The 27,731-nt window shown below is 46.6% G+C and overlaps 1 protein-coding gene across 3 annotated transcripts in view; it reads right to left on the bottom strand.

Annotated features, from left to right (window-relative positions):
- PLCG2 (phospholipase C gamma 2) overlaps positions 1–27,731 on the bottom strand; it is a 391,280-nt gene that overhangs the window by 26,942 nt on the left and 336,607 nt on the right. For all 3 annotated transcript variants that reach the window (XM_063945955.1, XM_063945956.1, XM_063945957.1), the window contains exons 27-31: positions 25,015–25,224; positions 18,632–18,771; positions 18,440–18,554; positions 16,470–16,634; positions 15,047–15,135 (exon numbers count right to left, since the gene is read on the bottom strand). In XM_063945955.1, the coding sequence (XP_063802025.1) occupies positions 15,047–15,135; positions 16,470–16,634; positions 18,440–18,554; positions 18,632–18,771; positions 25,015–25,224 (719 nt within the window). The remainder of the gene's footprint in view (positions 1–15,046; positions 15,136–16,469; positions 16,635–18,439; positions 18,555–18,631; positions 18,772–25,014; positions 25,225–27,731) is intronic.

Genomic DNA, 27,731 nt, shown 5'->3' with positions numbered 1-27,731 from the left:
GACAACTTCAAGGAGGCGCGACTGTGACAGCCCCCAAACGTCCCACTGCCAAAGGACAGATGAGGCACTGATGACATCACAGACACAGAGGTGAGTTTTATAATACACCAAGTGACACAAAAATTTGCAATACCATTAACATCTGATACAATGTTTGGCCTTGTGCAGTGCAATGGATGTAATGCATTTGTTTGGAAAGAGGCAGCGTGGAGACTCAGCTGCTGTCCAATCTGTGAGCAATTTTCTCTGCTGAAGGAGGAGATAGCAAAACTGCATGCTGAGATTTGTAGGATGTCTGTGTCTTTGAAGCCTCCACTGCCTCAGAGAGCCACCAGAAGACATTCTGCCTGGACTACTGTGGGCTCTCAAAGGCAGAGATTTCCAGAGGGACACAGACACCTCCCGCAAGCGGTGACACTGCAAAACTCGTATGCTACTCTTTCAGGCCTGGAAGATACAACTAATAGAGTTACTACAGAACAGGAGGATATGGGGACTTCTACCAACTATAGGAACAGGAAATGGAACAGGAAAATTGCATCTCTAAAAAGGACTGCACTTCTCTTGGGAGATTCCATTATTAGAGGAATACATCTGGGAAATGCAAATGAAGTAGAGAAAGAAGTAAGGTGCTTACCTGGAGCCACAGCTCCAAGGGATAAAGAGCGCATGCTAAGAATTGTAAAGGCAGCAAGAAAAGATGGGGAGGTGGATGTCATTGTCCACCTAGGGACAAATGACCTGGCAAATGCTGAACTCATTGCCGTAAAAGATGAATTTAGGAAGTTAGGGACTGCTCTGAAGCAGGTGGCAACCACTGTATCTTTTTCAGAAGTATTACCAGTACACAGAGGGGAAGACAGATCTTATTGCATCAGAAACTTCAATGTTTGGCTAAGGACATGGTGCAATGAGGAGAGATTTGGATTTATAGGTCACAGTCACACCATCTGGCAAGATAGGAGCTTATACAAAAGTGACGGCCTGCACCCATCTTCAAGGGGAACGAGAATACTAACTGAACAGTTTGGATGCTTCATCAAGAACTATTTAAACTAACAAAGGGGGGCAGTGAACCAAACAGGAATAAAGAAATCTGCTCCCCCAACACAGAGGTATTGTTTCTGCAGGCAAAGGGAATAGGAAGCATATCCACAGCAACAGAAGATAATTCAGATCAAAACCAAATAAAAATAGGCAGAGAGAAGAACATAGCTAGGAACAGAAAAAGCACAAACAAAACTCTAAAAGCTATGTGTGCAAATGCTAGGAGCTTAGGTAATAAAATCCCAGAACTAACTGCAATAATGACAAGGGATGATCTAGACATTGTGGCAATTACAGAGTCATGGTACAATGAAAATCATGACTGGGACATAGCTATACCGGGATATACTTTATTTAGGAAGGACAGAATTGGAAAAATCGGTGGAGGGGTAGCAATGTATGTAAAAAATACCATAAATACTACATTAATACAAGGTATTGAAGAAAAAACTGAGGCCCTTTGGGTGACCATAGAAACAGGGGAAAAGTTGATTATTCGTATTGGCGTGATATACAGGCCACCAGGTCAGAAAGAGGAACTCGACAAGAACCTATTGCAGGACATAACTAAAATGGCATTAAAAGGAGAGGTAATAATCATGGGAGACTTTAATCTTCCTGATGTAAACTGGGAGGTGTCTGTTGCTAGTTCCACTAGAAGTAGGAACATTTTAAATTCCCTTCAGGGAGCATCCCTCCACCAATTGGTGAGGGAGCCCACTCGGAAAGACGCAATATTAGACTTAATACTTACAAATGGTGACAGATTATCGGACGTAAAAGTGGGTGAAAACCTGGGATCCAGTGATCATCAAGCAGTATGGTTCACAATTAAGACAGAGACTGACTCGTCCCATACAAAAACAAAGGTGTTGTATTTTTGGAAGGCTGATTTTGTAGGGATGGGAAAATGTGTAAGCGATTCTTTGGCAGAGTGGAGGAACTTGGAAGCAGTGCAGGAGAGGTGGGAAACATTAAAATGTGCAATATTGAAGGCAACAAACCTTTGTATCAAAACTGTTAGGAAAAACACAAGGAAAAGCAAGCCAGTGTGGTTTGCAAAAGAAGTAGCAAATATTGTGAGAGCAAAAAAGATGGCTTTTAGGAAATATAAGCAGACACAAAATAATGAAGACAAAGAGATATATCTTGTTAGACAGAAGGAGACTAAGAAGGTAAATCAGATGTGCAAAGGCACAAGCTGAGGAGAAAATTGCCAGTCAGTGGGTAAAGGAGGCAAAACTTTTTTTAGGTATATAAGCGAAAGGAGAAAAACAAAAGGCGGAATTATAAAACTAAAGACGGACACTGGGAGTTTTGTTGAAGGAGACAATTTAATAGCAGATCATCTTAATGATTATTTTTGCTCAGTATTTACTACTGAAAGAGAGGGGAAGGGGCCACAGTTAAGTTGCAGGGATATTCAGGAAAATGAAACAAGTACATTTACAGAGGAGAAGGTCCTAACAGAACTCTCAAAGCTGAAAGTGGACAAATTTATGGGGCCAGATGGGATACATCCAAGGATACTAAAAGAACTTAAAGAGGTGCTGGTAGCACCATTGACAGAATTATTCAACCAGTCATTAGCTACAGGAGTAATTCCAGAGGACTGGAAAAGAGCAAACGTAGTCCCACTGCACAAAAGTGGAAGCAAGGAAGAGGCAAACAACTACAGACCAGTGAGTCTTACATCAGTAGTAGGGACATTGATGGAAACACTCTTAAAAGAAAGAGTTGTAGATTATCTCAAATCTGGCAATTTACAGGATCCCAAACAGCATGGATTCACTGGGGGGAGATCATGCCAAACAAATCTTATTGACTTTTTTGATTGTGTGACTAAAGTGATGGATAAAGGTGGAGCCATGGATATAGCTTATCTAGATTTTAGTAAGGCTTTTGACACTGTTCCACATCGCAGACTGCTAAATAAACTTGAAAGTTTGGGATTGGATATTAGGATTATTGAATGGATAAGATCTTGGTTGAAGGATAGAAAACAGAGAGTTGTGGTAAATGGAGTGCATTCACAGGAGGGAAATGTTACCAGTGGAGTACCCCAGGGATCTGTACTTGGACCAGTGCTTTTTAATATCTTTATTGGTGACATTGCAAATGGCGTTAAAGGGAAAGTATGCCTTTTTGCTGATGACACAAAGGTATGCAACAGGGTAGACACACCAGGTGGGGTAAAACAAATGATTGAGGATCTAGTTAGACTAGAGGAATGGTCAAGAGTCTGGCAATTACAGTTTAATGCCAAAAAATGCAAAATCATGCACTTGGGTCTCAAAAATCCTAAAGCTAAATATAGTATTAATGGCACTATACTGGAAACTACTGAGGAGGAAAGGGATCTAGGAGTCACTATTTCAGATGACTTAAAGGCAGGTAAGCAATGTAACAAGGCAATGAGGAAGGCTAGTCAGATGCTTGGCTGCATTGCGAGAGGAATCGGCAGCAGAAAGAAAGAAGTAATAATGCCACTGTATAGGTCACTGGTACGGCCTCATCTAGAATACTGTATTCAGTTCTGGAGGCCATATCTTCAAAAGGATATTAATACATTAGAAACTGTACAAAGAAGGGCAACTAAAATGGTGCATGGCCTACATCACAAAACATACCCAGAAAGACTAAGAAATCTCAATATGTATAGTTTGGAGCAGAGAAGGGAAAGGGGGGACATGATAGAAACTTTCAAATATATCAAGGGTTTTAACAAAGTCCAGGAGGGAAACATTCTCCAAATGAAGAGAAGCAATAGGACACGAGGACATGCACTGAGACTGGAAGGGGGGAGGTTCAGGGGAAATTTGCGGAAAAATTATTTCACAGAAAGGGTAGTGGACCTGCTTGGTGACCTGGGAAATGTGTCAGTGATTAATGAGTACACATGTGCACCTGCTGGGTGACCTGGGAAATGTGTCAGTGAGTAATAAGTACACCTGTGCACCTGCTGGGTCACCTAGGAAATGTGTCAGTGAGTAATAAGTACACCTGTGCGCCTGTTTGGTGACCTGGGAAATGTGTCAGTGAGTAATAAGTACACCTGTGCGCCTGTTTGGTGACCTGGGAAATGTGTCAGTGAGTAATAAGTACACCTGTGCGCCTGTTTGGTGACCTGGGAAATGTGTCAGTGAGTAATAAGTACACCTGTGCGCCTGTTTGGTGACCTGGGAAATGTGTCAGTGAGTAATAAGTACACCTGTGCGCCTGTTTGGTGACCTGGGAAATGTGTCAGTGAGTAATAAGTACACCTGTGCGCCTGTTTGGTGACCTGGGAAATGTGTCAGTGGGTAATGAGTACACCTGTGCACCTGCTGGGTGACCTGGAAATGTGTCAGTAATGAGTATACCTGTGCTCCTGCTGGGTGACCTGCGAAATGTGTCAGTGAGTAATAAGTACACCTGTGCTCCTGCTGGGTGACCTGGGAAATGTGTCAGTGAGTAATGAGTACACCTGTGCTCCTGCTGGGTGACCTGGGAAATGTGTCAGTGGGTAATGAGTACACCTGTGCACCTGCTGGGTGACCTGGGAAATGTATCCGTGAGTGATGAGTACACCTGTGCTCCTGCTGGGTGACCTGGGAAATGTGTCAGTGAGTAATGCGTACACCTGTGAGCCTGTTTGGTGACCTGGGAAATGTGTCAGTGGGTAATGAGTACACCTGTGCACCTGCTGGATGACCTGGGAAATGTGTCAGTGAGTAATGAGTACAACTGTGCTCCTGCTGGGTGACCTGAGAAATGTGTCAGTGAGTAATGAGTACACCTGTGCTCCTGCTGGGTGACCTGGGAAATGTGTCAGTGAGTAATGAGTACACCTGTGCTCCTGCTGGGTGACCTGGGAAATGTGTCAGTGAGTAATGCGTACACCTGTGAGCCTGTTTGGTGACCTGGGAAATGTGTCAGTGGGTAATGAGTACACCTGTGCTCCTGCTGGGTGACCTGGGAAATGTGTCAGTGAGTAATGAGTACACCTGTGCTCCTGCTGGGTGACCTGGGAAATGTGTCAGTGAGTAATGAGTACACCTGTGAGCCTGTTTGGTGACCTGGGAAATGTGTCAGTGGGTAATGAGTACACCTGTGCACCTGCTGGATGACCTGGGAAATGTGTCAGTGAGTAATGAGTACAACTGTGCTCCTGCTGGGTGACCTGAGAAATGTGTCAGTGAGTAATGAGTACACCTGTGCTCCTGCTGGGTGACCTGGGAAATGTGTCAGTGAGTAATGAGTACACCTGTGCTCCTGCTGGGTGACCTGGGAAATGTGTCAGTGAGTAATGCGTACACCTGTGAGCCTGTTTGGTGACCTGGGAAATGTGTCAGTGGGTAATGAGTACACCTGTGCTCCTGCTGGGTGACCTGGGAAATGTGTCAGTGAGTAATGAGTACACCTGTGCTCCTGCTGGGTGACCTGGGAAATGTGTCAGTGAGTAATGAGTACACCTGTGCACCTGCTGGGTGACCTGGGAAATGTGTCAGTGAGTAATGAGTACACCTGTGCTCCTGCTGGGTGACCTGGGAAATGTGTCAGTGAGTAATGCGTACACCTGTGCTCCTGCTGGGTGACCTGGTACATGTCTCAGTGAGTAATGAGTACACCTGTACACCTGCTGGATGACCCGAAAAACTTGAATTGTTTGCATCCTAGAAAACGAGTGACAGAATAGGTTGCTATGGACGACACCACTTCTTTTCATTTTTAGAAGCATTAGTAAAAGTTACCATCAGAAAGCAGAAAAGAGAGATATTCTGTACCCAATTCTCCTAACTAGCGACTTAATCAGAAGTGACATTAAGACTTTGTCAGCGTCTTCCACGGCTTGTGCTACCCAGACCCGGAGAGTTCTGTTTCCCTGCCATCTGTGTGCCTTTATGATCTCACATTTCCCGGCTAAGTGCCTGCAGATGTGCTTTTTATCTAAGCAGACCTACTATTAAATTACAACAGTTTATCGAGGATTTTTCAAGTCACCGAACAGATGGATCGGGCCTCAACGCAATGTGTTCATTTCACATTCAGATTACATTGGCAGCGAGTCTGACTCCTTAATAATCGTAAAGATTCATGGTTCACCGTGGATCCATCAAAATATTTTGAGACCCTCCTTCTAGTCTATGAAACATCCCATTAAGGATATTCACAAGATATTGAGGGAGACCAATGGCGTTTCCCAATGGCTGCCCCTAAGAACGCATGCAGTGGACGGGAACCAGAACTTGGCACGTGTCAGTAAATTGGCTTCAGAATTTTTTTCTTCTTTAACTTAAACTTTAATACATAACTATTAGTGCAAATCCCATCTCCGCTCACAAGAGCCCTGACAGCTGGCCCAGATTACATAGACTGGTCATTCTGTGCTGCCTCTCCCACCCCAGCCTCCACCCGAGGCCATGGGTCTTCAACCTGCGGCCCTCCAGCTGCTGTGAAACTGCACATCCCAGCATGCCCTGCCACAGTTTTGCTATTAAGGTTTGCTAAAACTGAGGCAGGGCATGCTGGGATGTGTAGTTCCACAGCAGCTGGACGGCCGCAGGTTGAAGACCCATGGGTTAGGCCATCATGCAGTTCTACAATCCTGGGCCAGCCTGCCAAGCCCTGAAATGGGCATTAAATTGCACATAGACCTGAATTTGTGGAGCAGTTTTCACTCCAGGTGTCAGAGCTTGTACAGATGTGTACGGCCAACCATTGTGCTAGCTGAGTACATGCTGCACTATTCATCTCATGTGTATGGGGATCGAAAAATCCCTACTTCAACATCAGCTTTCTCTCAACTCCACGCAAAACGGAATATTTAGTATACTGGCGTCAGTGGGTCCAAATTGCTGGATTCCGCTGGAGCGCCTAACAGTCCAAGCGGCTCCGGTTGTCGCCGGTAAACTTCCCATAAACGCAAAAGACAACTTCAAGGAGGCGCGACTGTGACAGCCCCCAAACGTCCCACTGCCAAAGGACAGATGAGGCACTGATGACATCACAGACACAGAGGTGAGTTTTATAATACACCAAGTGACACAAAAATTTGCAATACCATTAACATCTGATACAATGTTTGGCCTTGTGCAGTGCAATGGATGTAATGCATTTGTTTGGAAAGAGGCAGCGTGGAGACTCAGCTGCTGTCCAATCTGTGAGCAATTTTCTCTGCTGAAGGAGGAGATAGCAAAACTGCATGCTGAGATTTGTAGGATGTCTGTGTCTTTGAAGCCTCCACTGCCTCAGAGAGCCACCAGAAGACATTCTGCCTGGACTACTGTGGGCTCTCAAAGGCAGAGATTTCCAGAGGGACACAGACACCTCCCGCAAGCGGTGACACTGCAAAACTCGTATGCTACTCTTTCAGGCCTGGAAGATACAACTAATAGAGTTACTACAGAACAGGAGGATATGGGGACTTCTACCAACTATAGGAACAGGAAATGGAACAGGAAAATTGCATCTCTAAAAAGGACTGCACTTCTCTTGGGAGATTCCATTATTAGAGGAATACATCTGGGAAATGCAAATGAAGTAGAGAAAGAAGTAAGGTGCTTACCTGGAGCCACAGCTCCAAGGGATAAAGAGCGCATGCTAAGAATTGTAAAGGCAGCAAGAAAAGATGGGGAGGTGGATGTCATTGTCCACCTAGGGACAAATGACCTGGCAAATGCTGAACTCATTGCCGTAAAAGATGAATTTAGGAAGTTAGGGACTGCTCTGAAGCAGGTGGCAACCACTGTATCTTTTTCAGAAGTATTACCAGTACACAGAGGGGAAGACAGATCTTATTGCATCAGAAACTTCAATGTTTGGCTAAGGACATGGTGCAATGAGGAGAGATTTGGATTTATAGGTCACAGTCACACCATCTGGCAAGATAGGAGCTTATACAAAAGTGACGGCCTGCACCCATCTTCAAGGGGAACGAGAATACTAACTGAACAGTTTGGATGCTTCATCAAGAACTATTTAAACTAACAAAGGGGGGCAGTGAACCAAACAGGAATAAAGAAATCTGCTCCCCCAACACAGAGGTATTGTTTCTGCAGGCAAAGGGAATAGGAAGCATATCCACAGCAACAGAAGATAATTCAGATCAAAACCAAATAAAAATAGGCAGAGAGAAGAACATAGCTAGGAACAGAAAAAGCACAAACAAAACTCTAAAAGCTATGTGTGCAAATGCTAGGAGCGTAGGTAATAAAATCCCAGAACTAACTGCAATAATGACAAGGGATGATCTAGACATTGTGGCAATTACAGAGTCATGGTACAATGAAAATCATGACTGGGACATAGCTATACCGGGATATACTTTATTTAGGAAGGACAGAATTGGAAAAATCGGTGGAGGGGTAGCAATGTATGTAAAAAATACCATAAATACTACATTAATACAAGGTATTGAAGAAAAAACTGAGGCCCTTTGGGTGACCATAGAAACAGGGGAAAAGTTGATTATTCGTATTGGCGTGATATACAGGCCACCAGGTCAGGAAGAGGAACTCGACAAGAACCTATTGCAGGACATAACTAAAATGGCATTAAAAGGAGAGGTAATAATCATGGGAGACTTTAATCTTCCTGATGTAAACTGGGAGGTGTCTGTTGCTAGTTCCACTAGAAGTAGGAACATTTTAAATTCCCTTCAGGGAGCATCCCTCCACCAATTGGTGAGGGAGCCCACTCGGAAAGACGCAATATTAGACTTAATACTTACAAATGGTGACAGATTATCGGACGTAAAAGTGGGTGAAAACCTGGGATCCAGTGATCATCAAGCAGTATGGTTCACAATTAAGACAGAGACTGACTCGTCCCATACAAAAACAAAGGTGTTGGATTTTAGGAAGGCTGATTTTGTAGGGATGGGAAAATGTGTAAGCGATTCTTTGGCAGAGTGGAGGAACTTGGAAGCAGTGCAGGAGAGGTGGGAAACATTAAAATGTGCAATATTGAAGGCAACAAACCTTTGTATCAAAACTGTTAGGAAAAACACAAGGAAAAGCAAGCCAGTGTGGTTTGCAAAAGAAGTAGCAAATATTGTGAGAGCAAAAAAGATGGCTTTTAGGAAATATAAGCAGACACAAAATAATGAAGACAAAGAGATATATCTTGTTAGACAGAAGGAGACTAAGAAGGTAAATCAGATGTGCAAAGGCACAAGCTGAGGAGAAAATTGCCAGTCAGTGGGTAAAGGAGGCAAAACTTTTTTTAGGTATATAAGCGAAAGGAGAAAAACAAAAGGCGGAATTATAAAACTAAAGACGGACACTGGGAGTTTTGTTGAAGGAGACAATTTAATAGCAGATCATCTTAATGATTATTTTTGCTCAGTATTTACTACTGAAAGAGAGGGGAAGAGGCCACAGTTAAGTTGCAGGGATATTCAGGAAAATGAAACAAGTACATTTACAGAGGAGAAGGTCCTAACAGAACTCTCAAAGCTGAAAGTGGACAAATTTATGGGGCCAGATGGGATACATCCAAGGATACTAAAAGAACTTAAAGAGGTGCTGGTAGCACCATTGACAGAATTATTCAACCAGTCATTAGCTACAGGAGTAATTCCAGAGGACTGGAAAAGAGCAAACGTAGTCCCACTGCACAAAAGTGGAAGCAAGGAAGAGGCAAACAACTACAGACCAGTGAGTCTTACATCAGTAGTAGGGACATTGATGGAAACACTCTTAAAAGAAAGAGTTGTAGATTATCTCAAATCTGGCAATTTACAGGATCCCAAACAGCATGGATTCACTGGGGGGAGATCATGCCAAACAAATCTTATTGACTTTTTTGATTGTGTGACTAAAGTGATGGATAAAGGTGGAGCCATGGATATAGCTTATCTAGATTTTAGTAAGGCTTTTGACACTGTTCCACATCGCAGACTGCTAAATAAACTTGAAAGTTTGGGATTGGATATTAGGATTATTGAATGGATAAGATCTTGGTTGAAGGATAGAAAACAGAGAGTTGTGGTAAATGGAGTGCATTCACAGGAGGGAAATGTTACCAGTGGAGTACCCCAGGGATCTGTACTTGGACCAGTGCTTTTTAATATCTTTATTGGTGACATTGCAAATGGCGTTAAAGGGAAAGTATGCCTTTTTGCTGATGACACAAAGGTATGCAACAGGGTAGACACACCAGGTGGGGTAAAACAAATGATTGAGGATCTAGTTAGACTAGAGGAATGGTCAAGAGTCTGGCAATTACAGTTTAATGCCAAAAAATGCAAAATCATGCACTTGGGTCTCAAAAATCCTAAAGCTAAATATAGTATTAATGGCACTATACTGGAAACTACTGAGGAGGAAAGGGATCTAGGAGTCACTATTTCAGATGACTTAAAGGCAGGTAAGCAATGTAACAAGGCAATGAGGAAGGCTAGTCAGATGCTTGGCTGCATTGCGAGAGGAATCGGCAGCAGAAAGAAAGAAGTAATAATGCCACTGTATAGGTCACTGGTACGGCCTCATCTAGAATACTGTATTCAGTTCTGGAGGCCATATCTTCAAAAGGATATTAATACATTAGAAACTGTACAAAGAAGGGCAACTAAAATGGTGCATGGCCTACATCACAAAACATACCCAGAAAGACTAAGAAATCTCAATATGTATAGTTTGGAGCAGAGAAGGGAAAGGGGGGACATGATAGAAACTTTCAAATATATCAAGGGTTTTAACAAAGTCCAGGAGGGAAACATTCTCCAAATGAAGAGAAGCAATAGGACACGAGGACATGCACTGAGACTGGAAGGGGGGAGGTTCAGGGGAAATTTGCGGAAAAATTATTTCACAGAAAGGGTAGTGGACAAGTGGAATAGCCTCCCATCAGAGGTGGTAGAGGCTAAGACAGTAGAGCAATTTAACATGCATGGGATAGACATAAGGATATCCTTACAAAGAAATAAGGATCAAATAAGGTTAGAGATAAAAATAATGTAAAAAAAAAAAAGGGGCAGACTAGATGGGCCAAGTGGTTCTTATCTGCCGACAAATTCTATGTTTCTAGAGGGGGACCTGCCAATTCCCCGGGCCAGCCGAGAGCTAATAAGAGAATTTATATTTTAGGTCACATGCTTGGATGGGGCAAATATTTGATAACTAGGTGCTTCATCGCGCCCTACGGGCGCTCTTCACACCGTCGCAAGGGGCTACGCCCCCTTAACCCTTGCATGCCTTTCTGGGGTTTAATATTTGTATTATATGGAGTATTACCTGCATTCCTTTGTTAGTGGTTAAATATTGCACAATGAAAGGGCGTGCGATGGTGAAGGAGGCGCAGCCCCTTGCGACGGCGTGAACAGCACCTGCAGGGCACGATGTACAGAATGTAGCGGGTGCGGGGGACTGCGGATGGTGTCTGTAGATGCTGCGGGTGGAGGGGAGGCAGAAGTGGGGGTGGGGCCCGGATGGGGAAGGTTCCGGAGGTGCTGCGCGTGGGGGAGGGGCAGAGGAGTGGGGGATGCAGATGGGGGAGGGGTCCGGAGGCACTGCAGGTGGGGGAGGGGCAGGGGTGCCACGGGTGAGAGAGGGGCAGGTGTGGGGATGTCGTGGATGGGTGAAGGGTTCCGGAGGTGCTGTGGGATGGGTGTGCCGGGGGTTGGGTAGGGGACCGCAGGCACCATGCGTAGGTTAGGGGCAGGTACGGGTGTTGCGGCGGATGGGAAAGGAGGTCCGGAGGTGCTGCAGGTGGTGGAGGGGCAGGTGCGGGGGTGCCATTGGTGGGGGAGGGGTGGGTGAGGGGGGGACCGCTGATGGAGGAGGGTGTCTGCAGATGCTGCGGGTGGAGGGGGGCAGGTGTGGGGGGAGATGTATAAGGGGGGTGAATGGTGGAAGGGGCCTGGAGGTGCTGTGGGTGGTGAAGGGGTGGGAGCCACGGGTGGTGTAGGGGGTCTGGAGGCACAGCATGTGGGGGAGGGGTGGAGTGCCGCATGTGGTGGAGGGGAAGGTGCGGAGGTGTAGTGCATTGGAGAGAGGTCTGGAGGCGCTGTGGGTACTGTACATGCCATAAAAGGTAGTTGGAGGGTATGCAGTAACAGGGCCAGGACAGGGGTGACAGGGTCAGTACAGGGTTGACGGGGCCAGGACAGGGGTGACGGTGCCAGGACAGGGGTGACGGGGCCAGGACAGGGGTGACGGGGCCAGGACAGGGGTGACAGGGCCAGGACAGAAATGATAGGGACAGGATAGGGGTGACAGGGCCAGGGTAGGGGCGGCAGGACCAGGACAGGGGTGACGGGGCCAGTATAGGGTTGACAGGGCAAGCACAGGGGTGACAGGGCCAGGATAGGGGTAACAGGGCCAGCATAAGGGTGACAGGGTCAGGATAAGGGTGAAAGGGCCAGGATAAGGGTGAAAGGGCCAGAATAAGGGTGGCAGGGCAAGGCCAGGGGTGACAGGGACATGACAGAACACAGGGCACGGGAGAGATTGGTATTAGGGACAAAACAGTGGTGACAGACAGATGTGTCTTACCGGAGTCACTGCTGCTGGCTGCTGCTGTTCCATTCCAACCTGTTGGGATCATGCTGCTGCTGGAGACTTGGCATGGCTGACTCTCTCAGGCTGGAGTCCTGCTTTCTCTGCCAGTCCGCATCCCTCCCCCCCTCCTCAGTCACACACCGCAGACCTCGCGCAGCTGCCGGGCACTGTGGTAAGGTGAGACTGGAAATGACTGGTTAGTCCCCAGGAGATGCTGCGGCTGGAGGGAGGAGGGGGTCATAGCATGCACGTGGCGCGGACCTCACGGCTTCCGGGCACTGTGGTAAGGGGAGACTGGGAGTGACTGGTTAGCTCCCAGGAGACGCTGCGGCTGGAGGGAGGAGTGGGTCAGAGCCTGCAAGCAGCTTGGATTTCTGCAGCGCTACCCGCCAGCTAAAGTGTGTGAATGAGCTGGGCGCACTCCACTGCGGGTGGCAGCGCTGCAGCTAGCGGTGGGGTTGCCGGGGCTGGAGATAACAGAGGCAGTATGGAACCTGCACAGCGGCAGGTGCCCCACTAAACTGCAGCTAAGAAGCGTGGAGTGTGTCAGAAAGTGACGCTCCTCCGCACCAGAGAGACCCTGCTGAGTATGCCGATGTGGGGGGTCAAGCACACAGTGAGCCGGTGCCCGTCTGTCTGTATGACATACCCCTCACACACCCCCATACCTCCCAAATGTCCCGATTTTCGCGGGACAGTCCCATTTTTTGGGGTCTGTCCCGCTGTCCCACCCGCGGGTCGCAGTGTCCGGCGGTGGGGGGGGGGGCAGTTGGAAAGCTCCTGTACTCGCTGTTCTGCTTAGCAGAGCAGCGGTGAATAGTGGAGACAGAGGGAGAGGGGGCATCAGGGGGTACGGATTAATGGGGGGGTTCCAGCAGCAGAGCCGGATTAAGGGGGGGGGGGGGGCGGGGGATACGTACCGTTGGCCCCACAGTTTTAGAGGCCCCCCCGGCTGGAGTAGCTCTGTCCCAGCTCAGAAGCTCCCCCCCCCCATCCTGCCAGCAACAGTGGCAGCATTGTGCTACAGTCGGCACACGCTGCTGCATATTGGCAGGTCTGTGGTGTTGCAGGGAGGCAGCAGTCTCCCTGTGCGGGTGTGTAGGGGGAGCGACCACGTCCTCTGGATTTAGCCCTAGCTGAGGGGCCAAAATCCCATAAAAAAAATAAAAACAAAAATCAGAATTTGCATAAGGGGGCGTGGCCACGCGGGCCGCGATTAGGCCACGCCCCCAACCCCCAGCAGGCACAGCAATGAGATAGGGCTCCCCTGTCTCAAGTGCCCTGGGCCCCCCGGACTCATAATCAGCCCCTGGGGGCATGCCAGCAGCTCACAGAGCGCTGGGCATGCTCCCTCACTAGCGAAAACGGGGGCCCTCCCGTGAAGCCACGCCCCCTTTTCGCCGAGTGTTTCCCTCCTTCTGCCTGGAGAAAGCTCCTGCAGAAAGCTGGGAGGTATGCAGCCCTGTCTGTGCCATGCCCAATGCCCATGCTATCTGCTTCTGCTCCTAGTCTCCTGTAGATTTGGCCAGATCTCTGTGACTCATTTGAATAACTCCGCCCACTGTTGTGACTCCGCCCAGCGTTAGCAAATGAATCACAAGGTCACAGAATAGGGCTATTATATAGGAGATTTCTAGATCTGCCCTGGTTACAGTGCTGCAAAGGACAAATCCCACAGCTATGATCTGACGTGATGCAGGCCTGATCAGAAGTGGGCGATATGCCGATGTTTGCGCAGTCGTCACATGCGTCAGAGTTGCATTGCACATCCGCCCTGATGACTGCTGCCGGGGGACGCAGAGAACTGTCGGCTGTGTTTCTGGGTGTTTACAAAGGGGTGGGCCCATCACTTTTCCACAACTTTCCTGATAACGCGCGTCTCCATTGCAGCTGCACCTTTGTGAGTGCACTCAACGTAATACTTATACTTCACGCAGTCATCATCTTCCTAGTGATCTCTTCGGGAAGATGGCGCCCGTACTTTGAAAGCACAGAGTATTTGCTCTCTAGTGCACATGCACCACCGGAGCGAGCAAGGTAGAAAGCGGGTGCCCTCCCCCGCACTCCCTCCTGTCCCATCTGCATTAGAATGGCGTTCTCTGCAGGTGGTGTGTCCAGGAGGTCGCTGCAGGGGGTGTGTCCAGGAGATCGCTGCAGGGGGTGTGTCCAGGGGATCACTGCAGGGGGTGTGTCCAGGAGATCGCTGCAGGGGGTGTGTCCAGGAGATTGCTGCAGGGGGTGTCTCCGGGGATCGCTGCAGGGGGTGTGTCCAGGAGATCGCTGCAGGGGGTGTGTCCAGGAAGTAACAGCAGCAGCGTCAGTGCACAGTAATGGGAAGGTACAGTACAGTGCCTCATGCCGCACCAATTGTGCCAGATAATCTTCATGGGGCATACACACAATGGGGATGTTAGGGGTCAGGTCTGATGTCAACTAGATACAGAGGTAGTGTTAGCATGGTAATGTCTATATCGCACCCAGGTATGTTAATAAACTGCAGCCATTTGAGCACTTACCTGGTATTTCTTTATTTGGCAGTACACCAGAAGGGAAGACAGCTCTATATTCTCCCCAAAGCCGTTTTTGAGAGGAACCGATCGGTACCCTGAGAGGCAGAACAGTAAAAGTCATGATTTTCTCTGAAGCTGCTGATTTTATAATTACAACGGGTTCTTTGTTTGCAGTAAAATAACACGTCACTGCGCAGCAGCAGCCATACTGCCCCAACTACACCTGACTGAGGCCCCTTCTGCGTAACTCCAGTCAGTGCTCTTACTGTGTGACAGCCACATACGTAGTCATCAGAATGATAGCGTATGACAGACGAGAGTTTGATTATGGGGGATGCACATATCTCCCAACTGTCACGATTTTCACAGGACAGTCCCGTTTTAATTGATTATTTTAATTAGGTACACGCAGGGGGGGTTTCTGGTTGCCCAGAAAACCCCCTTATCTTGACAAGTGGCTCACATTATGACAATAGCATTGGTATATACAGTAATACGATTACTAGAGTTGCCGCCAGTGTAAGGAACGGAGCAGAGGTTCTGCACATGCCCAGTGGTAGCAGCTTCTACCAAGTGTGCCGTGTGTATGGATCTGAGCCCTCAATCAGTGCACTGGACTAGACAGCAGCGACCAGGAAGAAGAGACAGGAGCCTTAACATGAGGTGGGAGAATGTGTGCTTAGAAATTACTGGGTTAATTATGTTTGTGCATTTATTATGGTATGTTTAACCTTTTCCTGACCACTTTTGATACAGCCTATACTAAAGACCATCTATAATGTTAAATATTAATAGTGTGTTCCATACAGAAGACAGTGTATAAAAAGAGTAAATGACCAATATTTACATTAATGTCCAAGGTTGTTATTGGGTTCTTCTACCGCCCCCCAGACTCCCACACTTGCTCCAATGTCCGCAAAGTGGGAGATTGTGGACTGTCATTTGGAAACCCCCCTCTAGAAATCTTGCGTTTGCCACTGTGGGCGGTTACCCTGCATACTGTATGGAGCACAATCACTGTGATTAAATACACAATTTTCTCTAGCAAAGCTCCAAGTCAACAGTAAGCTATCCCAGACAAAATCACCCATGAATTGCTGAGGAATATAAAATGCATTATACGCTGTAGAACACTGACGATGAAGAGTTGCCAAATGGGACATGAGTAGACATTTGTGCACCCCATAAAACATTTTATAAGGACCCCCATCCCCATATACCAGCGAAGGGTGTAAAACACAAATATTCTCTGGGATTCGTGTCTGTTCGTACTCGCGGTTCCACCCCCTGCGGCCATGTCTCTGCTCATCTTTGTGACGTTACCCCCCAGATACATATTTATATTATTTATATTTATTTATAGGTCAGCTACGAAGCCGTGCTCAAGCAGACAGTCCGCGTGACATATACATATAATATATATTTGTACCTGTTTTTAACCCTGTAATAGGGATTGTGCTCTGAGCTAGGAAGTTGGGATCACTGAACATGTCCTCCTCGTACACGGTGAACCTCAGGAACGACAGGTTTGGTTCACAGATCTCAAACACGCTCTGCTGAACCGTGGTCCACACCGGGTTTAGCCCATTATCACCTAGAACACAAGGCAGGACGTTATTATCATCATAATAATAATTTACCGGTTTGAATCTTCCCCTATCACCGGCACAGAGGAGACAGACTTTGTTGTGTGGGCTGAATGAATCTGTGTGACAATTGCTGACCTCCGCCCTATGACCTCTCAGAGATATGATGCCGTGCAGTAAATATACCGTCATAGATTGCAAACATACGATATGAAAAAAGAGTAACCGCTGTCTTGTCTGACTGCGCTGAGCGGGGAGGCTGAGATCACATCGGAAGCATGACGATATGCTGCGTTATTAACCAATTAGCACTGTGCACATGGGTGTAGTACAGCTGACCGGCGGTCTCCTGACCGCCGGTCAGCTTACCGACGCCGGGATCCCGGCAGCATACCGACGGGGAGGGGCGAGTGCAGCAAGCCCCTTGCGGGCTCGCTGCGCTCGCCACGCTGCGGGCTTAGTAGCGACCTGCGGTCGCCACGGGTTCTATTCCCACTCTATGGGTGTCGTGGACACCCACGAGTGGAAATAGTCCCTGTTGGTCGGCATTCAGACCATCGGGACAGTGACCCATTAGGCTGGTGGAGGAGGTCATGTGACTGTCGGTCAGCTGACCGGCGGTCACATGAATACCACCCGTGCACATAGCGGGGTTTGGTAACCTGACTTCCAATAGGCAGTATTTCCATGGTGACATCAGTGTGAAGACTGATCAATGCGTCAGTAATACATAGTTTCACCGCATCTTAATAGTATTGTTACTATTTATCAATCATTTCACTTTTTTCCAACTCTTCTGTTTTCTTCTTTCGTTCTTTGCCAAGTGTAACATTACTTACAGGATTAATATACCCCTTTCCTGGGTGGGATCCTGCACTGGAGATGTGAAAGGAGTATAACTGTGCTGCCGAAGGGAACACACTGCGCCATTTTCCATCACCAAAGCCTTTTATTCCATGGCACAGGACAAATGCTAGAGCAGGTTAATTACTTCTATCTGCTAACTGAATGTGTAGTATGTGATCTAGGTTAAGGGGTGTATTTAATAGGAGTCGGATCCATTCCGACATGCAGTTGTCGGAATGGATCCGACAACCCCTATTCAATGGACGGCCAAATCCGACTGTCGGATTTGGCCGTCCTGTCAGGCCGCTGTTGTCAGCGGCTGCGCTGACAGCAGCGGCCAGGGGAGCAGAGGGCGGCGGCCGTGAGCGGGAGGAGCTGGCTGCGGGGGACCTGTGTGGAGCCGCAGGCAGCAGGAAGAGAGGTGCTGCGGGCGGCGGAAGGTGCTGGCAGCGGGGTAACATGTCTGCGGCGGCGGGGGGAGGCGCTGCAGGGAGAGAGGTGCCTGGCCGCTCCCCGGCCAGGCACCTTTCTCCCTGCAACGCCTCCCCCCGCCGCCGCAGACATGTCCCCCCGCAGCCTGCTCCTCCCGCCGGCCGCCGGTCAATGCTCCCCCCGCCGCCCGCAGCACCACTAGTCTCCTCATCTCAATCCGACTATTTTTAAAGTCGGATTGAGATTGTCAGAAACGTGGCTAAAACCTGTCGGGTTTGGACCCGCTTACGACAGTGCACGCTGATCGGCGGCTGAAACCGCCGATCAGCGTGCATTCCGACAAGTCGGGTTTCCTGACTTGTCGGAATAAACGGGCCACTAATGAATAGGTCGGAACCCCTTCCGACCTAAAACTGTCGGAAGCTGCCGTCTTTCCGACAAGACGGCAGCTTCCGACAGTTATTGAATATACCCCTTAGTCTTTGCTCTGCTGGCTGTATTTCCCCTTGGGAATAAAGAGAGATCGGCTACTCACTCATAACACTGGTCTTGAACTTCTTGAAGTCATACTCTCCTCCACATATCTCAATCTCTACAAAAGGGCAAGCAATGCCGCGGCCGGGCTTTGGCAAATGACGAGCACCAAGGACCTGGAAGCCAAGAATGATCTCATTAGGTTTACTGAACATGTTCCTGTTATCCGGATGGTATTACTGCTCTTTCCTACCTTGATGGTCAAAATCATCTGCCACTGTCTCTTAGAATCGCTCGGGTCGTAGTTGTCTTGTCTCATGCACTCTGGCTGCAGGATGTATCCACATCGGCCATTGGCTGAGAACATGGCGTGATTTATTTGCATGGATCGATCTGAAAAGACAGGGAAATCTAAAGTGTAGTACTGCTCTGGAATCATGCCCGTGGGCAAGGAAGCTTCCTAATCCAGCCGGCGGGTGACATTGGGCCTGATTCATGTTTGTAAGCAAAGCAAATTATCAAGCAACTGGGGCAGATGTAACTTGTGCAGAGAGAGTTAGATTAGGGTGGGGTGTGTTTAAATTGAAATCTAAATTGTAATGTAAATATCGAGCATCCAGTATTTACCCTGCACAGAAACAATATAACCCAACTAAATATAACTCTCTCTGCACATGTTACATCTGCCCCCCCTGCAGTGTAACATGGTTTTGCCTAGTTGCTTGATAATTTACTTTGCTTACAAACATGAACCAGGCCATAGTGTCATCTTAGTAGGCCTATATATAGCTTACCATACTATCGCTTTAAATGGGGACACTCATATATTACACAGGTTCTGTGGCTTGCTGACTTCAATCCTGTATTTCACCTGATATTAATCAGCCACAGAACCTGTGTAATTCATGGGTGCCCTGGTTTAAAGATATAGTATGGTTAGCCTACCTGTATACCATTCTTGTTTTTGGTCCAAAAATAATGACATTTGTAGTTCATTACGGATATTAAATACGCTTTCTCTATTAACAGGCATTACTATAGTTCCTCGCCTTATAATATACAGATAATCCAATACAATGTTATGCTTTTGTGGCCAAAGCAGATTTAGCAAATTCTATATCTGACTTGTCAGCCCATTACAAATCCTTTGGGATTGAAGTTCTCATTAATAAAAAGATTCAGTCGGCAACATGTGTAGGGTTGGCGCTACAGACCCAGATAGTGTTGTCAGAGTGTATTGGAATTGCCTGGTGCAGTGACGTTAGTCCACACACTTAGTGACTTAGTGCAGGTTTATTCAGTGAACACAGGTGACTCAGATGTAATACTAATACAGGCAATTAGGGGCCTTTATATCATACAAGGTAACAGCAGTGGTAGCGGTACTTATCAGGATTTGTCTCCAGTGGTGAGGGACTTAGGACTGCACAGCCATGCAGTCTGACTCCCGCTGTAGAGAAGATGCGGCGCACCCGGCTCAGCGTCAGTTCCGGAGCCGCGATACATGCAATGGAACACTGTGAGTCTCTGTAGCTGAGATCCGCTCCCGGTCTCAGCTCTGCACGCTTGCACATACCAGGACTCAGTCTCTCTTACTCTCTCACTCTAAGATGGAGGAGCAGGGGTTACATCACATAACTCTGCCTCCAAATTACTCTTGGCACTAGGGGATTAACACTAGGGGATGCGCCCATAGACTACTGTGTAGAAGGAGACAGGCACAAAGCGCACCATATCCTAACACTCCCCATCGCTTAAGACCGTCTCCGGTCACAAATTTTAAAGAACATGACATTTTATCAAACAAATCAATAAAGTCAATCCTGTAACCAAAAACATAATGTGAAGCAAAACCGTAAGAATAAATCAACATTAACCATATTTTAGTTCACATTCAATCAGGAATGCATGTAACAAGTGTGATGACAGTCCTTTTGTCAACATGTCGGCAATATTTTCTTCACTTGCAACATATTCCACATTTACGGACTTGGTTTCCACCAACTCGCGGATGAAGTGATGTCTTATAGCAATGTGCTTAGACCATCCATGATGCTTTTTGCTACAAGAAAGATCAATTGCTCCCTTATCACACTTTATGTTGATGATCTCACTATGGTAAAGAAGACCTAATTCACAAAGTCTCTCTTATCCAAAGCGCTTCTTTTGACGTTTCTGTGAGCGCCATGTACTCTGCCTCTGTTGTAGAAAGATCAACTGTGGATTGTTTCCTACTTACCCAGCTTACGGCTGCGCCTGCTAGTGCAGACAGGTATCCAGTATAAGAACGTCTATCATCCTCATCTGATCCCCACTTTGCGTCACAGAATACTTTTAAGATGGTATCTGTTGATCTTGTAAATCTCAGCTTTAGTGAACTTGTACCTTTGAGGTACCTTAGAATTCTCTTTACTGCAATCCAGTGTTGTCTCCCAGGATTATTTGCGAACTGGCTTGCCCAGCTCACTGCATGTGTGATGTCAGGTCGTGTCCCAATACTTGCGTACATCAAACTACCAACAGCATTTTGATAAGTGATTTTTTTGCATTTCCTGTATCTCCCTTTTGCTGCATGGTGACATCACCTTGACCATCTTTTTACTTTTATCAATAAGAGTACTTACTGGTTTTGCATCAGACATTCCGTATTTGGAAATTATTGCCTCAGTGTACGTTTGTTGGTCAATTGTAACAGTCCCGTCTTTTAGGTTTTGTACAATTTTCATGCCTAATAATAAGTGATTTGCAGGGCCTAGATCTTTCAACTTGAATCTTTGTTTAAGCAGGTGCTTGATGTCCGTGATGTGATTTTCTTGACCTGCCAAAAGTAAATCATCCACATAGACCGCTATGATGAACACGTTTTGTCTATAGTCTTATGGTATAGGCAGTGATCAGTCTCTGATCTAACAAAGTTAATTTCTAATAACGCTGCATCCAACTTTACATACCAGCAATGACCACATTGCTTTAGGCCGTATAGTGACTTCTTTAAGAGGCAAACATTCCCAGTTTGGAAATTATCGATGTCATAGTGTTCAGGTGGCTCCATGTAAATTTTCTCAACTAACTCTCCATTCAGGAATGCAGAATCGAAGTCTAGTTGATATAACAGTAGATCGTGTAGTGTAGCAATAGCAATCACTAACCTTAAGGTGCTATACCTTGCAACTGGTGAGTAGATCTCTTCGTAATCAATTCCATACGTCTGGGTGTATCCCTTGGCAACAAGTCTGGCTTTGTAACGAGCTACTGTCCAGTCTGCGTTCAACTTCTTGCAGAAAACCCACTTGTTTTTAATTGTTTTACGGTCGCTTGGTCTATCAACCACGGTCCATGTACTGTTATCATTTAGTGCTGACAGCTCTGTATCAATTGCTGACTTCCACTCTGTCCAATCACTGCATGACTTTGCTTCTTGTATGTTTTGAGGTTAACACTAAACTATGTTTTAATACTCCTTACTGTATTTCTTGGCTGGAAGACCTTTGTTGCTCCAGGAACTTCTCTTCCCTGACTTGTCTACTTTGACACTGTCAGATTCAGACACGCTTTCTGCTGCATGTACATCTAGTAATACATTTTCTTGTTGCTCCACTGCTCCAGTTAGCGGTGCTGTCTCGTAGAATACCACATCTCTGGATTTAAGAAGACGTTTACTTGTAACATCCCAAAGTCTGTATCCTTTGCTTCCGTCGCATTATCCGAGCATTATACATTCTATGGATTTTGGATCTAACTTTCTCCTTTTCTCCTTTATATATGTGTAAAAGCTTTGCTCCCGAAGACACGAAGATGACTGATACTTGTCTTTTTCCTGGACCACGCCTCCAGTGGCGTTTTACCTTTGACGGCCACTGTAGGTGCACGATTCTTTAGGTATACTGCAGTAGATACTGCCTCTGCCCAAAACTTTTCCAGGCCAGCATCACTTAACATAGTCCATGCTCTTTTAATAATTGTGCTGTTTGCCTGCTCGCTCACGCCATTCTGTTCCGGTGTGTAGTCAATTGTTAGCTGATGCTTTATGCCATATTTCTTAAGGAATGCGGCTAAGACGTTATTACACTCTCCACTGTTGTCTGATCTCAGGATCTTAAGTTTCAGACCTGTCTGATTCTCCACCAGGTTTTTGTGCTGCACAATTATGTTGACAACTTTACTCTTTTCTTTAATGAAGTACACGTGTGTAATTCTTGTGGCGTCATCAATGAGAGTCATGAAATACCTGGAGCCACTGATTGATTCTTCCTCCACTGGACCACACACGTCTGTGTGCACTAGAGCTAGCGGTGTCTCTCCTTTATTAACGGACTGTGGAAATGGGTTGCGAATTTGCTTGCCTTTTATGCAACTCTCACACATGGGTCTTTAAGCGTTGCTCATGGTGATCCCTGTTACCATTCCATCTAGCAGTTTCTGGACGTTGTCATAAGCCAGATGACCCAAGCGTTTGTGCCACAGCTCCATTGACTGTTTTTCATCAGTAGCCATCATTGCAGTACATTCCTCAGTGTCCAAGACCTATAGTTGGTTGCACCGGGTTTCTGAAGCAATAACAGTCCCTCTTTTATTCTGCACCATACACCTGCCCTTCTGAAATTGGACTTTGTAGCCTTTTTTCTCTAGGACGCTGATAGCAATGAGATTACTTCCTAAATCAGGCACATACAACACATCTTGGATATCTGTAACAACTGTTTCTCCTCCAATTCTTAAACTTACTGTGATTGTCCCACTTTGTAATGCAGTAAGGACATTATTTCCAACCCCTGTAACTGTAGTAGGAACACATGGTGTTAAAGAATTGAACCAATGCTTATTGCAACTGAAATGTCTAGTGGCCCCCGAGTTCATGTACCAGCAATCCTTCCTGTGACTGTCTGCTACATTCAGTGCTGACTCGTTTGGCTTGTCACGCTGCTTCTGCGCACCACTGGAATTTCTCATTCTGCAATCTGAAGCTTTATGTCCTATCTTGTGACATACAAAACATTTGAATTTGTGCTTTTTGGACTTTGTGCTTTTTGTGATCAAGGCAGAACCCTCAGCTATGGTCTCGACGGGAATACGTTCTTGTAACTGTAGTAGCTTGGCCCTTACAATCTCCGTTGTCAATTTAATGTAATTTGACTCTAACGCAACCACAAAAAAATAATCAAATTCTGGCGTCAGATTCTGTAATATCGCCATTGCCACTTCTTCCTCGTCCACCTGTGCCCCCATAGATGCCAATTGCTGAGCTATCAACAATAACATCAATATAATTGTCCATGTCCTTGCAGGCACTCAGTTTCGTTCCATACAGCATGCGTCTTAAACTTATCCTTCTCATTAGACCTTTGTCTTCATATGCATTTTGCAGGACTGTCTACATGTCCTTAGCTGACACTTTTACACTGACTATTTAATAGACATGCTGCTCCACAGCTAAACCTATCGTCCTGATGGCTCTGTCTATGTCATCTGGGTTAGGAGCTGCTCCTGGGTCTATTGTGACCTTCCATATCGTCCTGATGGCTCTGTCTATGTCATCTGGGTTAGGAGCTGCTCCTGGGTCTATTGTGACCTTCCATATCGTCCTGATGGCTCTGTCTATGTCATCTGGGTTAGGAGCTGCTCCTGGGTCTATTGTGACCTTCCATAACTTTTCCCGCTAAAGCTGCATCTCCATGGCAAACTTTCGTGTTGCATAGTTCCCTGAACCTTTCAATTTAGCAAAGTTCATGCTGTAACCTGTATTATACATCCTTTCTGCACTTGTATAAAATGTCACTTTAAACTTTGTCTATGTAATTATTCAAAAGCACTCAGGAGGTTAATCTTCAGGCACACGCGGGACTGGGACCATAACCTGTTGGCAGAGTGTATTGGAATTGCTTGGTGCAGTGACGTTAGTCCACACACTTAGTGACTTAGTGCAGGTTTATTCAGTGAACACAGGTGACTCAGATGTAATACTAATACAGGCAATTAGGGGCCTTTATATCATACAAGGTAACAGCAGTGGTAGTGGTACTTATCAGGAGTTGTCTCCGGTGATGAGGGACGAAGGACTGTACAGCCGTGCAGTCTGACTCCCGCTGTAGAGAAGATGCGGCGGCCGGCTCAGCGTCAGCTCCGGAGCCGCAATACATGCAATGGAATGCTGTGAGTCTCTGCAGCTGAGATCCACTCCCGGTCTCAGCTCTGCATGCTTGCACACACCAGGACTCAGTCTCTCTCACTCTAGGAAGGAGGAGCAGGGATTACATCACATAGCTCCACCTCCGAGTGACTCTTGGCACTAGGGGATGTGCCCATAGATTACTGTGTAGTAGGAGACAGGCACAGAGCGCACCATATCCTAACAGATAGCTCATAGGCTTTATTTCCAATACAGATCTCAACTTGTACAAGTTTGAATTAGCCCAAGAAGACTTGGGCGTGAACATAACAGAGTAATCAGGGACGGACTGTAGCTGCACATAGGCCCCATAGGCGGAGCGGTTAGGTGAATTCTCCAGAAAGCCAGGCCGGCCCACCATGCAACCGCCCCTTTTGTTTGCCAGATGTCCAGCTCAGCCGTGAGTGTATTAAAGACCATATGACAAATATTATAGTATAGTAACACAGAATAAACGGCGGTATATTTACCTGGAGTCTGGTAATTTAAAGCCACCATCTGGGCTCCACACAGCCAGAGGCGCAGGGGGTCGTAGTTGGAGGAATCCACTCTTGGTGCTTTGGGGTAGGCTCTGGTTAAAGCTTTGCGATTATAATGCAGGAGCTCACTGGGTTTCTGCCTGGCGATGCTTTCCGCCTTATTCTCCACAAACGATCGGACTTCTCGGAAATCTGGTCTCACTGTATGTAAGAACAAGTAACAGTCAGACGCAATACTGGCCAAAACGTACAAAGGCATTCAGCATCCAAACGTTGCTGCATGTTGTGTCTCTAGGCTGACAATCTAATGTCCTGCATTGTGAGCTGCTTAGATGTAGTGTATCCTGACTGTCTTTTACCTTTCAGAGCAGCAATGAATGGGACATACTGCTCACAACTGGCCGACAATTCGGACAGTGCAGTCCAGGTCATGAAGGCGGGACAGATCCCTCAAACTGGGACTATCCCACCAGCAGTTGGGAAGTGTGGTAAATATACAGTGCTCAAAGGATTACGGGACCCATCTCCCAGCTCACATCGGCATCAGTGCTGAACACTGCTGGTAGGGATGGTCCCATAGTTCCTCTGATCTGAGGTGGCATCTGCTGGTGGCTGCACTGGTGGGCCAGAGAGGAGACAGAGAAACCGCTAGCTAAATAGGCACCAGTCCATAACTTGCATTAAAAAATGGGGAACAGACAAGGTGCATGGGAAGGGAGGGCATTGCTGTGCGCTATACAATTAAATAGGGCACTACTATAGGGCATAACATTAATTAGGGCACTACTATAGGGCATAATGTGAATTAGGGCACTACTATAGGGCATAACATGAATTAGGGCACTACTATGGGGCATAACATGAATTAGGGCACTACTATAGGGCATAACGTGAATTAGGGCACTAATATAGGGCATAATGTGAATTATAGCACTACTATAGAGCATAACGTGAATTAGGGCACTACTATAGGGCATAACGTAAATTAGGGCACTACTATAGGGCATAACGTGAATTAGGGCACAACAAGGGTCCGTACTTGGCCCGCTACTGTTCAATATATTTATTAATGATCTAGGAATAGGCCTGGGAAGCACAGTGTCAATCTTTGCAGATGATACTAAACTGTGTAAGGTAATTAATTTTCAGAAATCAATGTGGAGTCTCTACAGAATGACTTACTTAAACTTGAAACCTGGGCGTCTAAATGGGGAATGAGTTTCAATGTTGAAAAATGCAAAGTTATGCACTTTGGGATAAAAACAAACTTGCATCCTACTCACCTAATGGGGAAAATATAGGGGTAACAGTAGTGGAAAAAGATTTGGGGGTACTCATAGATAATAGGCTTAATAACAGTACACAATGTCAAAATGCAGCAAAGAAGGCAAGTGATGTGCTTGCGTGCATAAAACGGGGCATTTTTCCTCTTTTCAACCTCATTAACTATGTTACTATGGGGCATAAAATAAACTAGGACGCTACTATAGGGCATTATTTTTGGTGAATATGATAATATGGGATAATGACTATGATGGGAGAAGATGATGGTAATATGAGGGTGTGTGGACTGGAGGTGATGAAGAGCTGTGAGGAGATTAATGCATTACAGCAGGGGTGGGGAACCTTTTTTCTACCAAGGGCCATTTGGATATTTATAAAATCCATCGGGGGCCATACAAAAATTATCAACTTAAAAATGACCCTGTCCTCCAGTAGTCCTGCCCCCTAGAGGTACTGAGTGCGTGCGCCGAAGGCGCACTCGCCATAAAATGGGTGTGGCCAATTAAAATGGGACGTGATACACATATGCCCCCAGCAGTGCAGTGCCAGATACACATACCACTGCAGTGCCAGCTCCACAAATGCCCCCACAGTGCCCCCTCACCCCACTGTGCTGCTCACCACTGCTGCTGCTCTGCCCGCCCTATATACAGATGCCGCTACAAAGCCCTTCCCTGGTGGTCATCCGCGCGTATGAGTGTGCCAGGACTGAGACCGCCCTGTATGCAGATGCCGCTACACAGCCCTTCCCTGGTGGGCATCTGTGCGTATGAGTGTGCCAGGACTGAGACCCCCCTGTATGCAGATGCCGCTACACAGCCCTTCCCTGGTTGGCCATTAGCTTCATATAAATACGAACATCCCTTAAATAAATCAGATAGATTTTTTTCTCTGACACTCCGGCACTTTTGACAATAGATCCAAACACATGATCTTTGTGAGTTTTGTTTGTGACGTGACGACCAATGAACGTGATCAGTCAGCAACTGCACGAAGCACGTGGGGTCAGGTAATGCCCCAATGCATGCAGGAACAGGTTCCATCGTTTCGTAACTGAGTGGCATTGTTACTTTATATTTTGACTAAGTAGGCATAGACAAAGTTTCCTAAGTTACCAATTATGGTGGTCATTCCGAGTTGATCGCTAGCTGCATTCGTTCGCTGTGCAGCGATGAGGCAAAAAAACAGCACTTCTGCGCATGCGGCGCAATGCACACGCGCGATGTACTATTACAACGAATGATGTCGTTTCACACAGGGTCTAGCAAAGCTTTTCAGTCGCACTGCTGGCCGCAGAGTGATTGACATGAAGTGGGCGTTTCTGGGTGTCAACTGACCGTTTTCAGGGAATGTTCGTAAAAACGCAGGCGTGCCAGGAAAAACGCAGGCGTGGCTGGGCGAACGCAGGGCGTGTTTGTGACGTC

Source organism: Pseudophryne corroboree, chromosome 11, assembly GCF_028390025.1.
Source record: "Pseudophryne corroboree isolate aPseCor3 chromosome 11, aPseCor3.hap2, whole genome shotgun sequence".
NCBI classification, from domain to species: domain Eukaryota; kingdom Metazoa; phylum Chordata; class Amphibia; order Anura; family Myobatrachidae; genus Pseudophryne; species Pseudophryne corroboree.
The sequence above is the reverse complement of the archived record's forward strand: the minus strand, read 5'-3'. Positions and strand labels throughout refer to the sequence as shown.